This window comes from Calidris pugnax, unplaced genomic scaffold (assembly GCF_001431845.1).
Source record: "Calidris pugnax isolate Ruff unplaced genomic scaffold, ASM143184v1 scaffold91, whole genome shotgun sequence".
In the NCBI taxonomy this organism is placed as follows: Eukaryota; Metazoa; Chordata; class Aves; order Charadriiformes; family Scolopacidae; genus Calidris; species Calidris pugnax.
The window spans coordinates 9013-24481 of NW_015090898.1; the positions used below are offsets into that span (position 1 = coordinate 9013).

A 15469-nucleotide genomic window follows, 5' to 3' on the forward strand; every position below is an offset into this window, starting at 1 on the left:
CAAACCATCTGTTTGCTGAGAGCTCGGTGCCATACTTCAGTACAAAGCATTTAAAGACTGGAAACCTGATCTTAAGACTTTCCAATAATTGCTTTAATCTTGCTTCTTCCAAGTCTCCAGGAGCTTGCAGTCGCTTTGGGTGCTCAAGCTGAAGGGCCAGGACAGGAACAGGAGAGCACCCAACACCTACAAGGAGCATCAGGACCATTGTCCTCATCAACCTGATGCTCCCTCAGTGAAGCATTTGTGCCACCAGGCAGAGCCAACCCTGACTGTATGCCCAGAACAGGAAGACGACTGAGGGTTTGTTGCTTTTTTTTTTTACTATTTAAGTTGCTGAAGCCCTTATTGCTAAAATATTTTGAATTCTGCCTACAGTTTCCATCTCTTCCCAGCGCAAAGCAGCTGGTGCCTTTCATCACAAGCAGCTGCATTTCATGAGGCTGTGACTATTGCCAAGTGTTGGGGGGAGCCCTCAGACACATGGGCCCATCTACTCAGGCTTATTAACTCCTCCTGCAAACAAGGAGGCCTTTCTTTTTGAAGCCTGGCACTCCTGCACACCTAAACCACATCTCCAGCCCTCTGGTTTGATCTCCTGGCTTGTGCTGCTCTGACCAGGAGAGCTGGGCTACACAACCTTCCTCCAAGACCTCTCAGCTCAAGTTTTTCTTATTATTTCAAAGTCTAAATTGCAAAAAACCTAAGAAGCTGTTTCAGACCTACAAGTGCATTTAGCTCCTTTGCCTTCAAGGAAGGCAGTGGCAATACAGAGACAGCAGCTACACAGAGATATCTCAGGGAAAGCTCCCTTTGTCCGCTCAGGCCTCTTGGTGTCCCTGGGGACCCTCCAAAATCTAGTGATCACCCTTGGCCTTTACACCCAGGCTGCTTTAGACTTAGATTTCTGCCCACCTACAACACACACAGAGCAGCCTAAGAGTAGAATTGAATAAACAAAAATAAAAAGAAGAAAATAAACGGCCCAAGGCTACGACACACAAGCCTATCCCCTCACACAACCCAGCTCAGTGAGGCGGGGCTGCCCCCGCCCGCCTTTTATACCCGCGCGAGGGGGCGGGGCCTCCTGCCCTCACCCCTGCCCTTCTCCAACATGGCGGCCCCGGCAAGCTCTGCCCCGCGCATGCGCACCCGGGAGCCTTTAAAAATGCGAGGAGAGAGCGGGCCTTGAAACCTTTCGGCTGCGAGTGGGTTATTTTGCTGGTGTATTTGTTTCTCTCCGTAGGGTGGTGTGGGGCTGGAAGAAAGAGGGAAAGGAAAAAGGGGTGTGTGGTGTTAGGGTGGCAGGAGTGGAGCTGGGTGGGTGGTGTGTGAGGCAGGGAGGTCCTGGCCTGGCCTCTCCCTGCTAAGGCTATGGGGCAGCTTGGCTCCTACAAAGGCCAGGCCTGGCCTGATATTGGGGCCCTCCCCGTTAGTGGTGCTGAGGTGGGGCCTTCAAATCTCCCTCGGGTTCTGCTGCTGGGCTCCCCCTGAGCACCCCCTCAGCTTCCTCAGCCCTTCTTAGGGCTTTAACTGACCCCACAGTCAGGCAGCTCTGAGGTGCAGTGGGTGCCAGCCCCTTCCTATGCTGTGTCTGAGGTGGATGTTAAAGTAAAACGCCTGTTGTTATGTCCACTGTGACTTGGTGCTCCCAAATAATGGAGAAGTTTGGGTGTCCTGGCTTGTGCTAATTGTAGTAGCTGCATTATTGTTAAAAAAACTCTAAATGCCCCCATAAAGATAAGGGCTGTGTCTGAGGTGGATGTTAAGGTAAAAGGCCTGTTGTTATGTCCACCATGATTTGGTGCTCCCAAATCATGGAGAAGTTTGGGTGTCCTGGCTTATATTAATTGTAGTAGTTGCATTATTGTTAAAAAACTCTAAATGCCCCCATAAAGATAAGGAGGGTGTTCTGCAAGTTGAGGTTTTTCTCTTCAGGGCATGAGGGAGCCCTTTTTGTTAAGCTGTCTATGCAAGGTGTTCAGATTCTTGCTTGGGTCTGTGGGTTACTACATCCTTGCACTGCTGAGGGCCTTGAAACTTTTAAGGGGTAAAGTCTGTCTTTTCCTTGGGCTCTTCTCTTGCCAGAATGTGTTATGTGGTGTCCTGGGTGGCAGCAGCAACCCTGCAGGCAAGAGCACAGGAAAGCTCCTTAGTGGAAAAGCTCTGTAAGTGCAGATGGTAAACACTCAGAAAGGCTGGGTGTCGTTGGCTGCCTTTTGATGGGGAAGGATTTCTTCTTCTGCCCTACCTAAAAAAAGGGGATGATGCAACTTTACTCTGATACCATGTAACATCTACAGCTATAAGCTGTTTTATTAATCTATCTGGGTGATCTTACAGGTCTGCTAAGGCTAGAGAGCCTCAGCTAGGCTGATGTGAAATAGAGCCTGCCCTAACCTTCAGACTGGAGGTGATCTGCTTCCAACATTTCTTCGTCCTCCAAGCCCCAAGCATGGGCAACTATCAGCAGGAAAGCACCTATAGCAGAGAGCCCTGGTCTCACAGCAGTTGTCTGTCTGTCTGCAAGCACCATATGGCATGGCCTTTGCCTGCAGCCTTAGGACACCTGTGAAGTCAGGAGTTTTCATCACCATCAGCACAGTTCATCTGGTTGCTGTAGACACTGACATCATGTCATGTGCCTGGATGAGGTAATTGTCACGTGAGCAGGGGAAGGGTTTCTATAACTAATGGTAAACACAGTATAGGCTGGAGGTTTCTGTGTCACATTCCTGTTAAAAAAAAAAAACAAATCAGTGTGTTGGGGCACATTCTGGGAGTCACAGAAATACTAATTCATACAGCAAGGACTAGGTTGGATCATTAATCTCTTATCTTTTCTTTCCTACTTATAATAAAGGTCGTTGGTGAAGTCAGTTGCAAAATCGTTGATCACGTTACCAACTCTGTTAAAATTGGTGTTTTGGAAGGAGAGCAGGCAGATGGGAGCTGAGTCTCTGGGACCAGTGTCAGCCTTTCCTGGTGAGGAGGTGGCAAGTGATTTGTTTCCAGGTCAGTGTGATGTGCTGATATAACACTTGAGCTCAGTGAGAGGCAGGCGAGTGCACGGGGGGAGCACGGCACGCGTTGCCAAGCTGGGAGAAACAGCATTTCCCCCGGCGTGGGCAAGTTCAGGCCACTGCCAGAGCCACACCTTTGTTCACACTCATGTTTCAGTGCACTAAGCTGGGGAGGTGCCAAGGAAACTCCTTGATTAATCACTTTACAGTCTGTTTAGACACAAATAAAAAATGCTCAGCTCCCATGAAGGTGAAAAGAGGGACAAACTGATTTTTTGCTAAGATTAGACTCTTACATGAGAAGATTTCAATCCAAAATAAAACTGTTATCTTTAATTTCTACAGCGATTCCTTTCTCTCCCTCAATCCTTTACTTTTTTTCTCCTGCTGTAGGGAATGCCTCGTTTGGACCCTGTGGCATCACATGTTACTCCTGGTCACTCACAGAAGCAGCAGGGCCATGAGGCTGGGCTTGTGTGTGGGGAAGGAGGACACGGGCTGTAGACAAGGCTGAGGAATCCTTCGCTGTTGTGACAGTTTTGCTAATCTAAATGTGAAGCCAAAGCCAGAACTTGCACGCTTTTGTTCCAGCACATGTGACAGAGGATACAGCCCAGGCTAATTCCCACCAACCCCAGGAGAGAGGAAGCAACAGGGGCAGTCTGTCCATGTTCTGGAAATCTCGCAGGAGATTGCTCTTCTGGTGAGCCACAAGCCCTCTCCAGCTCAGCATCTTCCAGTCAGTATCTTTTTTTCTTTTTCTCAAGTGCCTTTGGCATCAGCAGCTTCAGGGTTCAAAATTCTTCCTGGTGCTACACAGGGTTTGTCCCTGCCAGGGATCTTCCAGCCATTGTGGGGCTTCTAGATCCGTGTTGGGCACTGCTATGAGTAAAGGTGGATTAGGAAATTTTGGGAGGTGACTCAGCACAGAGCTCGGGTGAGCTCAGCCCTCCCTGACCTCTGCCTTTGGCCCTGAATATGCTAAAAGCTTCCTCATCCAGGGTGACGCATGTCAAGTAGCCAGACACTGCTAAGGGGAATGAATTTTTATACATGGCTGAGTGAAAAATACGTTCAGGATGAGGCTTTTCCTTTTTTCTCAGTCGCAGGAGCTGATATTTCTGGACATTGAGTGGTCTGTGTGGGAAGCAATGCACCTGCAGCTCACAGCGAGTTAAATCCCACAAGGCACAGCAGGACCAGCTCATCCCCTGCACGTTTGATGCCTTTGTCGAGGGACACGCTAGTGCTTGAAGTCTGACAAACTGCACATCTCATTTAAAGCGTTGAGGTGATTCATTGTCCCACAGAAATTAATTCCTCAAAGTCTTTCTCTTGAAACGACTTGCACATCAGACACCCGGTGTGGGTTAGGAACCCCACTGGATTTTCAGAACACTGCAGCCCCGGGGTCACAGCTTTGTCATTGCAGAAGATCTGGGGAAAGAAACATTTTTGGCCTAGCCTCAGCTCAAGGCTAAAATATGCCACCTTGGGGAGCCAAGGTAACCTCCTGGCATCTGTCAGCCCCTTCCCTGCTGTGTCCTGACTGCGCTGCTGTGTTGGCTTCTGCTTTGTTTTAATGCCATAGGAGGAAAATCCTATTTTGGGCATTGCCCTGTATTGTCAGTCCAATGAATGCACATGGATTCCTTTGTCTCATTTGGCTACCTGAAGTGGGGCTTCAAAGTGGCCCACCCTGCCCAGTTCACATGAGGCCAAGCTTGGCTTTGTCCCCAGTGCTGGGATGGGAAAACGAGAGACAAATGAGTAGGGTCCCTCTGCCTGGGGCTGTTTCTGACCTGGTGATGGAGACACAACACATGCCAAAGAGCATGAGGGCATTTGGCCTGGTGAAACAACAGACCTAAAACTCAGGGCATCACACAGGGAAGCACGTGGTTTGTGTCCCAGCCTTGTGCAGGGCAGAGAGGGGCCAAGAATCAGCTTCTGCATTTCCACAGCAGGATTTCTCAATTGTTCTTTACGCCATCTGGGTCACTCCTTTCCAGATCCCCTGGATTTCTTCTACATTCCAAGCCCCGCTGTTGAGATCTTTACTTCTTGGTACTGCAAGATTGGGTAAGAAGCTAAAACAAATTGATTTACAAACTACCTCAATAATACAGAGATACGATTAAGCGTAAAACGTGGCCTGATCCGTGGGTTTGGTTTGCCTTTTGAGTAATACCCTTGTCCAGCTGTGTTTGGAAAGCAGTGCAATAACATGTCACATTTGTAGATCCCTGCCCATGCTGTTGACTTAGGGGAGGAGGGCTTGAACCAGCAGGAATGTTGTTGCTTTTGCGAGGCTGGCTCTATTTTTATTTATTTTTTGCCCTTGTCCTGGAGTTGGGCATCGAAGTTTTCCTGAATCATAGAATTGTCTGGGTTGGAAGGGACCTTTAAGATCATCGAGTCCAACCATCAACCTACCCCTGATAAAAACTATTACTAAATCATGTCTCTAAGCACTGTGTCAACCCATCTTTTAAATCTCTCCAGGGATGGTGCCTCCACCACTTCCCTGAGCAGCTTAATAACCCTTTCAGTTTAAAAATTGTTCCTAATATCCAATCTGAACCTCCCCTGGCGCAACTTGAGGCCGTTTCCTCTTGTCCCATCGCCTTTGCGTGGCTCACCAGTGGGTTTTAATTCCCTCTTGCACCTGATGAACAGCACAGAGCAGCTTCTGGAACTGACTCTTCTCAGTGAAGTTAATTCTTAGGGGTTCATTACACTGAAGAGTAGGTGGAAAATTATTTCCAGTGCATTTATTCTCTTGACTAGGTGTGGAACATATTTATTCCTCTCTTCCTGAGCCTTCAGTTTTTCCTTGCTCTTTGTCCTTTAAGGTTCAGCAGGGGGATCTGCAACGTTCATGCAAGGTGTGTGCAAGCAGCTTAGTGGCTTGGAGCCTGGGTGGTGACACAGACAGCTCCTGTGTGGAATTGCAGCTGGATTAACGCTGTGCTGATGGGGCTCAAGCAAGAGCTTGGGGTTTAACGGGGCCCACAACCCTGTAAGCACCAGCACGTCCAGCACAGCTGCTACGTGAGCCTCAGGGTTGCTTTGCAGCCCCCTTGCATAAATCAGAGCTGCATCCAGCCACAAAACTCGCCCAGCACTGCCTTAACAGCCAGCAAGAGAGAGAAAAGCATCTCCTAGATGGTTTTTGGAAGCCTTTTTACCTGAAGGCATGGGGTAGATTTCCATATATCTCCGAGAAATATGTCCAGGTTCTTACTGTTTGTCTTGGACAGCTGTTTCTGTTCTTGCCTGGCTTACAATATATTTTTTCCCTGTAGCAGTTTCCCAGTGTCTCTTAACTGCAAAGTTAAGAAGGCTTTGCATTTCTGGATGGATAATCAATAGATCACTGTGTTTGTCAGACTTTTTTTCCCCCCCTCTACTTCTTTACTGACCTCTCTATTGAAACCTCAGCCATTTAGGAGGCAGATGAAGCTGCGAGTTGTTACCTGGACTCTGTATTTTTACCCTTTTGTAAGCAAACCCCAAACCCTGCAATTGTGAAATCAGGAGAACAACGTGGCTTGTGATTTCTTTAATAATCCCACTCCCTGGGATGAGGTTTGGTAACCTGTTACAAGTGGGGCAAGGCAGCTTTGAGCACCATCTTGCAAGACTGTCACGTATCAAGGAATAATTGCTGATTCCTACCTCCCAAGAAGCTACAAACTTAGAGTGGGACCTCAGAGTGTCACTAAAGCAGTCCACCAGCTTTGGGGAGGCTCAGTTCTGAGGTGCTGCTGACCCCCACCCTGGTCGTGACATACAGCCCTCTACATGGCCTGGGGCTTTCACCCAGCAGCGAAGTGCACACCTTAGAAACCTATTGCAATGTAGTAATTTTATTTTAATGAGTGGCCTTAGGTATTAAGACATCACGTCATCCACTCCTGCCCACTGCTAATGCTTCACTGAACGTTTGGCTTTGAGACTTAGAGATATAAGACAGCCAGGATGTTGTCAGAAACAGCAGCAGGTCGGGAACAGCCACAATTGAATATTGGCTGGGTGTAGGGGAAAAAAAAAACTCTGAAGCTGTCCTGGGCAGCTGCTTTCTTGTGGCTTGAGTGCTTGGTGGTAGAAGAGGTGATGAAGATAAATGGAAATGAGAGAAAACCTTTCTCTATACTCTTTAGAGGCTGCAGTTTCTTGGTGTTCTACGAAGCCGGAGTGGTGACTGCTTTGCGGGACTTGTCACCTGACATACTGAGATCTGCATCCAGGGTCTATGGGGCATCTTCAGGATCAGTTGTAGCCACACTTGCATTGTGTGGGACTGATATAGGTAAGAGATCTGAGCTTCTATTTATTCTGTGTCTAAAGAGATTGAACGTCTGGAAAATTTGGAGCTGCAAAAGATAGGGGTTTTTTTACTATTAGTCTTAATCAGTGGTTAATTTCCCAGAATTTAATTTATTGTTGTCTTTAATAGTGGAATAATAGTGTAATAATGTGTGTAAATTAACAAGCAAAGAGAAAATAGACTAAATAGTTATTTAATAAGTCATTGCATCTTATTAATTTGGATGAATGGTAAGCATATCTAAGAAAATAAACAGGAGTGCCCTCACTAATATGAGGTTGTTGGTAGATTCCCAAAACAGAGAGGAAAGAAAATATTGAATATAGAGAGGATCAGTATTGCTCTTGCATGAAATAAAAAGAAAATTATAGTCACAGAGCTGAGAAATACATCAGGGGATATAGATACAGAGCCAACAGGAGGAAATACTACACAAAGGCTTCCTGTCAATTTTATCCCATATCTCCAAAAATGTTTAAGATGTCTTGTGGAGGAAATGGAGAGAAATGGGAAAAGAATACAAAATACTTCCACTTCCTGCAATATTGAAGATCCTTAGAAAATCTAGGTCCACTCATGAGATGTTCAGCCCTAATAAAAATAGTGGCTCTTTACAAGGTTGGTAAAATGCCCCTTTACCAGGTGGAAGCACAGCTGAGAAAGTCCATAAATATACGGGATGTCGCATAATTGCTTTGATTTGCTTTAGATTTGATCAAGCAGTCGTTCCTTGATGGTCTGATGAGCAATTTCTGGATACGTCTTCCTGGAGGAAAAGTCCTTAGAGTCTTAAGAGATTTCTTGAACAAACATCTGCCTCCAGACGCCCACCAGCTGGTCTCTGGGAAGCTGAACGTTATCGTCACCCGTGTGCGCGACTGGAGGAGCGTGGTGATTTCAGAGTTTGCCTCCAGGGAGGACCTCATTCAGGTGAGAGCAGGCACTGCCACCCTGTGAGAGGACAAGCTGCGTGACATCTACTGCCTACCCGTGCCCCACAGCATCCGTGGGGCAAATCTGGGTCCTGGCAGTATTCCATGCTGGGATTTCTGTCCTTGCCACCCTCTGAAGCCAGACAGGGCCACAAGCTGATAATAATAATAATAGAAAATCAGCCCTTTTTATTGCTGGCTGAATTATCTTTAAGATGAGAAAATGACCTCAAATTGCACCAGGGAAGGTTTAGGGTGGATGTTAGGAAATATTTTTACACTGGAAGAGTTATCAATCGTTGGAACAGGCTGCCCAGAGAAGTGGTGGAGGTGTGGAGGTATTTAAAAGCCAGGCAGTTGTGGTGCTTGTGGGTGTCTATTTTTTTGTGGGTGTCTATTTTTGTCAGTTGGGTTGACGGTTGGACAAGATGATCTTTGGGGTCCCTTCCAACCTAGAAGATTCTGTGATTCTGTGCTGAGGGACATGGGTTAGTGGTAGGTTTTGTCAGTGTTGGGTTGATGGTTGGACTTGATGATCTTAAAGATCCCTTCCATTGGAGACAATTCTATCATTCGATCTACAGGGCCTGAGTATGCAGGGAGCAAAATGAGGCATTTCACAAGTTATCTTCCTACTTCTCCAACCCTGGCTGTGGATATCAGTCATGGTCTAGCCCATGATAGTCGGTGATGCCCAACAATCCAGCCCTGGGTCCCCATTTTGGCATTTGTGGGCCACCATTCCCAAAGGCAACAGGTTTTTGTGGCTCTTTGCTCACCTCTGTGTTTTTCATCTCTCCCCTCCAGGCCATAACATGCAGCTGCTTTATCCCTCTGTATTTTGGGCTTTCACTTCCTAAGTACCGTGGAGTGGTGAGTAACCTCATGGGCTGGAGACTCCATCCCGGCTCAGGCCCAGGGCCCATCTAGCCCATGTGCTTTCTCTGGTGGTGGCATGAAGCATGTTTATACCCATGTTTGCCACCAAAATTGCTTGGTGATGTCACACAGTGTCTGCAGAGGGAAAAACTGAACCCAGGTGCTCCACAATTTGACCTTACTGCAGAACAGAACTGCTCCTCTCCCAAAAGCGTCCACCCTCAGCCTGTTCATGGGGTTAACTCAACTTCTTACTGCTGCATTTTCCCCAAATTTCATTAAAGAGTGTTTTTTCAGCTGGGGAGGAGGAGGTGGTGGGTGTGTAGACCTGGAGCACGGAGGACAGTAGTCAGGGCTGCTCCCTGGAGGGGAACCTCTGTAGCCCCAGTACCTCAGCTTAGTTTGGGACTGTGTGGGGAAGAAACCCCCCAAAAAAACTCATATTCTCTCTGAAAAGCAAATGTCAGGGTTCCTTGTTTTCTCTTCCAGCGTTACGTCGATGGGGAGCTCGGCATGTGGCGGGCTGATTTCGTGACCCGCACCACCATCACCGTGTCAGCTTTCGCTGGTGAATACGACATCTGTCCCAAAGACTGCCCAGCTGCCTTCTTCACCTTCCAGCTCTCGGACTGCATTCTGCAGATATCCAAAAGAAACATTTGCCGCATGCAGTATATTTTTCAGCTCCCCACACATCAAGTGAGCTCCTTCTAGAGGTACCCAGAGCCGTGAGGCTCCTCTAGTTGGCCCATCTGCCCTGACTGCCACCTCCCCCCTGCAGGTTCTGGACCAGACTTTTATCCATGGCTACCAGGACACAGTCTCCTTCTTTAAAAGACTGAGTAAGTGATTGGGAGTGAGGAGCAGGTAGGTTGGGTGTTTCTCTTACGCCACTGGTTTGCTGACAGAAGGTAAGAGATGGTGCCAGTGCCTGGAGAGTAATGGGGGCAGGGATATCCCTACATCCTTGATATTGCCAGAATTACTTGTGTCCCATCCTCTCTGTGGCCTCTCCTGAAGCTCCCTGGTCACCCCTTCCCCTCTGATGGTGTTAGGTCCCTTCTCCTCCACCTTGCTGGGCATCCTTATCAATGCCTACAAGTATCTCAAGGGAGGGGTGAAGGAGGAGGGAGCCAGACTCTTTTCAGTGGTTCCCAGTGAGAGGACGAGGGGCAACGGGCACAAGTTGGAACAGAAGAGGTTCCACTCAAATATGAGGAGAAACTTCTTCACGGTGAGGGTGGCAGAGCCCTGGAACAGGCTGCCCAGGGAGGGTGTGGAGTCCCCTTCCGTGGAGGTTGTCAAGACCCGCCTGGATGCTCCTGAGTAACATGCTCTAGCTCTAGGCAATCCTGCTTCAGCAGGGGAGTTGGACTAGATGATCTCTATGGTCCCTTCCAACTCTAAAATTCAGTGAAAAAATTCAGTGAAATCCTAGAGCTTTCCAGGGAACACAGGTCCCCAGAACCTAGAGAGGAGAAGTGTAGGCTTGGGTGTCCAGCGTGGTGTTGGACTGATTTCCCACTGATGCACAAAGCAGCAAAATTTGGTGATCCCTGACCCAAAACTCCACCTCAGATTAGCCATGCAGTGTGTTTCCCAGTGTCCCCATGTTTCCCACTCAACCCTGCTCAGGCCTCACATTGCTGGAAACCTGTGAGTGGGGCAAAAAGCAGTGAGAGCTGGATTCTCTTCTCACCAGGTGAATTTGGTATAAATTACCTTGATGAGGACTTTATGTTTTCATTGGCCAATGAATCATCACGTCAGAAAGGTGAAGAGACCCTGCACTGGAAGCCAGAAACGAGAGTGCTCCACTACAGAGCCACAGACCCTGAGGATGTCACCCAAGAGAAGCCAGGGACCATCCAGGCAGCAGATGAAGCAGAAGAGGAAGCCCCACGCCACCTTCTCCACCATCAGAAAGGTAGAGGACCAGCACCTTCCATCAGTTTTCATTAGCTCAGTGACACTTCCCCAGGGTTCTTGCTGCCAAAAGAGGACATCTGGGTTTTTGCAGGCTCCAGGTGGTGAGAACATCAGGAATGAGAGTCCCCTTTTGGGTCGGTGGTTGTTAGTGAAGCCTCATGCTGAGCTTGTTTTGAGTGAGGTTTGAGTACTTAGTTCATGGCCAGGTCAGAAGGGCTCTTTGGAGTAGGAGCTCTTTTATAAAGAAAAGCCTTGAAAGGTAATTAATCAGCTCATTAAGAATGAGGGAAGGAGCAGAGTCTCAGTGGTTAGAGCAGGGTTTGCTGTGCCAGTCAAATCAAAATTGCTACGAAGTTCCTCTGGTGTGCAGCCACGTGCAAATACCTCCGTGCAAAAAAAGCTTATTAGAGCTACAGGTAAACCTCTATCTGTATCATTTTTAAGCAATGTAAGGCAGATTTAAATCCAAACTAGTAGTTTTCTGCAGAAATAAAAATAATGTCCTTTCCCATTTCAGTTTGGACATGGAAATCTGGTGAACCTTCAGCATTTCGGACTCCACTTTGTCTTATTGTTACTAGCAGAATGCAAAGAAGTATGTGCTGGAGTGCAACATTTCTTTTAACATTATTATTTATTTTCTTTCTGAGTCTTTCAACATTTCAGAATTTGTCAGCTTAGGAAACATGATAATGGTTTAAAATGTTGCCACATCAATTAAAGAAGTAGTGAAAAAACGACCTGAATATTGTTCTGCTGGATCTACGAGAACCACACCAAATGAGGAATAGGAAGGGGAAAGAGCAGGGCCATTGCCATTCCAGATGTAAAAATAAAAGCTTGGAAAAGATAAAATAAAAGCCAGGGAGACGTTTCCATTGAAAACAAAACAACTCTATGGGGAGAGCCCCACTGTAGAAATGCAGGACACTGTGTTAGGCTGTGCAGTTTGTTTCTGTGCTTTTGCTTTTTTAAAGGCTTCATCACTCTGAACTATGTGGAGCTTTTGAGAGCAACATGGTAGGAACCAGGTTTCTTCGGAGCTTAGTCAGGCCCTGGGCTCTCAGGAGAGATTCCCAACTTTGCCTCTATCTATTGCCTCTGGCAAAGCCTCCTTTTGCCTTTAGCTCCACACTCGTGCAGAGGAGACAGCACCCAGTGTGTTTGCTTGAAAAGACGGGAGATTAATAAAGCAAAATTCAGCTAATTTCAATTAAGAGGCATTAAATATTTGTATCCTAGCACTTCTCTGCCAGTTTGGAGCAGGAGGGTTCTGTGCTGTGACCATTATTTTGGGTGTTCCTTGTAGGCTGTTTTTTTGTTACAGTTCTCAAAGTTTTACTAACATTTGATGACCAAGCACCATGCCATTAAGGGCAGGTGGGGAGTTCAAACCATGCTCCTGCCTGTGGCTGAGATCTGCAGACAAATATTAGGTGCCATTAAGGGCAGGTGGGGAGTTCCAACCATGCTCCTGTCTCCTGTGGCTGAGATCTGCAGACAAATATTAGTGGATTTGGGTGTCCAGTTCCTATGTGAGAGTTTTCTCTTGGGGGATTTTAATTCCCATTTGAATAAGGATAGTGTAGCTGCCTGAGGCTGACTGAAATATTTCTGTCCTGAGGTGGTGCTTGCTGTGAAGACCAGGAACCTGGTAGAAGAGCTATTGCAGAAGAGGGGCTGTGTGTCCTGGAGGGAAAGCAGAAGTGAGCAGGCAGTGTGCAGCTGCAGCCCAGAAGGCCAATCCCATCCTGGGCTGCATCAAAAGCTGCGTTGCCAGCAGGTCCAGAGAGGGGATTCTGCCACTTTACTCTGCTCTGGTGAGACCTCACCTGGAGTATTGTGTGCAGGTCTGGAGCCCTCAATATAAGAAGGACATGGACCTGATGGAGAGGGTCCAGAGGAGGGCCACAAGGATGATCAGGGGGATGGAGCACCTCTGCTACGAGGACAGGCTGAGGGAGCTGGGGTTGTTCAGCCTGGAGAAGAGGAGGCTCCGGGGAGACCTAATAGCAGCCTTCCAGTACCTGAAGGGGCCTACAGGAAGGCTGGGGAGAGCCTGTTTAGAAAGGCCTGCAGTGACAGGACGAGGGGCAATGGCTTCAAGCTGGAGGGGAACAGATTTAGACTGGAGATGAGGAGAGGGTTCTTCACTGTGAGGGTGGTGGAGCACTGGAACAGGTTGCCCAGGGAGGTGGTTGAGGCCCCTTCCCTGGAGATATTCAAGGAGAGGCCCGACAAGGCCCTGGGCAACCTGGTCTAGTTGGGGGTGTCCCTGCTGACTGCGGGGGGGTGGGACTAGATGGCCTTTGGAGGTCCCTTCCGGCCTGGGCAATTCTATGATTCTGTGATTCTAAGTGCAGCACAAGCAAAAGTAGATCACGGGGTGATGGTTCCCTCTCCTGCCCGGGGAGCAGTGGGTGTCTCTACCCCCTCCCCACTTCCATCGGTGGCAGGAACAGTCACGGTTCACGAGCTGGTTTTGAGCAGCCCAGCTTTGGCTGCAGGGGTCAAGAGATGTCAATCCATCCAGGATGGAAGGAGAGACAGGTTCTGATGGATCCAATGTAAAGAAGCATCCGGGTTTCTTTTAGTAAGCTCATTGCAGAGAAAATGTTCCCAGGTCATTGATTTCAACCAGAGAAAGCAGAGCATGTTATATTAATTTTCCACTGAGCATTCACAGTTAACTTTGCATCTGTTTACATCCACGCAGCCTTCAGCTATGCCTCACATTTCTCTAGGGCACTGGGGATGAAGCTTCCCTCTGTACCATTTCCCTTTTTGCAGTTAAACAAGCTGTTTATTCCAATAAACAGCTTGTGCTGTTGTGATCCATTTGTTGCCCGTGGGGAACCAACAACCGGGGGAGACTGTTGGGGTTCAGCCAACCCAGCAGCCTCTGATGTGCAAAATGTATTTGGGGTGGTGAGTGCCAGCTCATTCCATGGTCAGACCAGCAACACGAGCTGTGTTTGCCTGAACCATACACTGTTTATAGCAGTGAATTACAGCAAAGTGCGTGGAAAGAACTAATGTGTTTGTGAAATGTCAGCTCTCCCCGTGCAAGAGGGGAGGGTTGAAGGAGGAGGGAGCCAGACTCTTCTCTGTGGTTCCCAGTGAGAGGACGAGGGGCAACGGGCACAAGTTGGACCAGAAGAGGTTCCACTCAAATATGAGGAGAAACTTCTTCACGGTGAGGGTGCCAGAGCCCTGGAACAGGCTGCCCAGGGAGGGTGTGGAGTCCCCTTCCTTGGAGATTTTCAAGCCCCACCTGGATGCTCCTGAGTAACATGCTCTAGCTCTAGGCAATCCTGCTTCAGCAGGGGAGTTGGACTAGATGATCTCTATGGTCCCTTCCAACTCTAAAATTCAGTGAAATTCAGTGAAGAGGAGATGCAATCTGTGCAAGATTGTGGACTTTGAATTAAGGGAAGGTTAATCTTTAGGTTTCTCTGTCCTTCTCCACAGCTGCAAACTCAGAGGGATCCAAACGTGCACCTACCTCCACTGGCAGGAGAAGCAGGTCTCCGAGGGTGTGTGAAGCTCAAGAATAGGTAAAATAACTTCAAGAAACTGGATAAAAATGAGTTCCTGCCCAGTGGGATGCTCCCTAAGGCTTTTCCCTCTCTGATTTCTGTTTGATGAATCTCTGAAAGTTTTCGAGTGGGAGGAAAACACTTAAAATGTGACATTTCCTGGCAAATGCCTGCCCTGTGATCTGCATGAAAGCAGGGGAGGGATGCTGCTGGTGATCAGCAAGCAGAGTGGCTAGGGAAACCCGTGGCTGGGCAAGTAAAGATGCCCAGTCTCCCCTGTGCAGGCTGCGGTTCGGCCGTCATGGTAAAGCAGGTCAGGCCTGGGCAGGGAGACTGTGGCATCAGCAGAGCTGGGGACAAAAGCAACCTGTTTCCCCAGGGGGGGGAAAAGAAAACCCACCCCCAAAATATTCCATAAAACCCAACAGCCATGTCGCTGTGTGTGAAATGAGCCACGGTGTCACCCACCACTTCTGGGGCAGCAGGATGGTGTGGTGTCAGAGACCACCAGGGCCCATCCAGGATGGTTACCTAAGGGGACAAACTGGTGGTTAGTGGAGTCAGGGCCAGTGATCCAATGGGGACAAGTAGCCCCAGGGATGTTTGATACCAAAGGGCTTTTTTATGGCTGAGGAATTGTGGAGCTGCCTACGGTATGAAATCATTCCCTGCAAGTCTCTCTGCCAGCTGCACATGAAGTAACTTGCAAGCAGGTTTGGGGCTTAAAAGCTACCTGTGTGGAAAAAGTTAAATGCCCTGAATCCTTGAGAGTTTAGTGCCAAAACACCTCTCAGGATCTTGGTGGAAGTGCCTGACGTCCTGCTGGGACAGAGC

The 15469-nt window shown here is 48.2% G+C and overlaps 1 protein-coding gene across 1 annotated transcript; it reads left to right on the top strand.

Moving 5' to 3' along the window:
* Nucleotides 1-5041: 5041 nt before the first annotated feature.
* On the top strand, nucleotides 5042-10078 carry LOC106891757 (patatin-like phospholipase domain-containing protein 1). Its single transcript, XM_014948486.1, has 5 exons — nucleotides 5042-5105; nucleotides 7190-7338; nucleotides 8066-8286; nucleotides 9096-9161; nucleotides 9657-10078. The coding sequence occupies exons 3-5, from the start codon at nucleotides 8098-8100 to the stop codon at nucleotides 9879-9881; spliced, it is 480 nt and encodes a 159-aa protein (XP_014803972.1). The 5' UTR covers nucleotides 5042-5105; nucleotides 7190-7338; nucleotides 8066-8097; the 3' UTR covers nucleotides 9882-10078.
* The last annotated feature ends 5391 nt before the right edge of the window (nucleotides 10079-15469 follow it).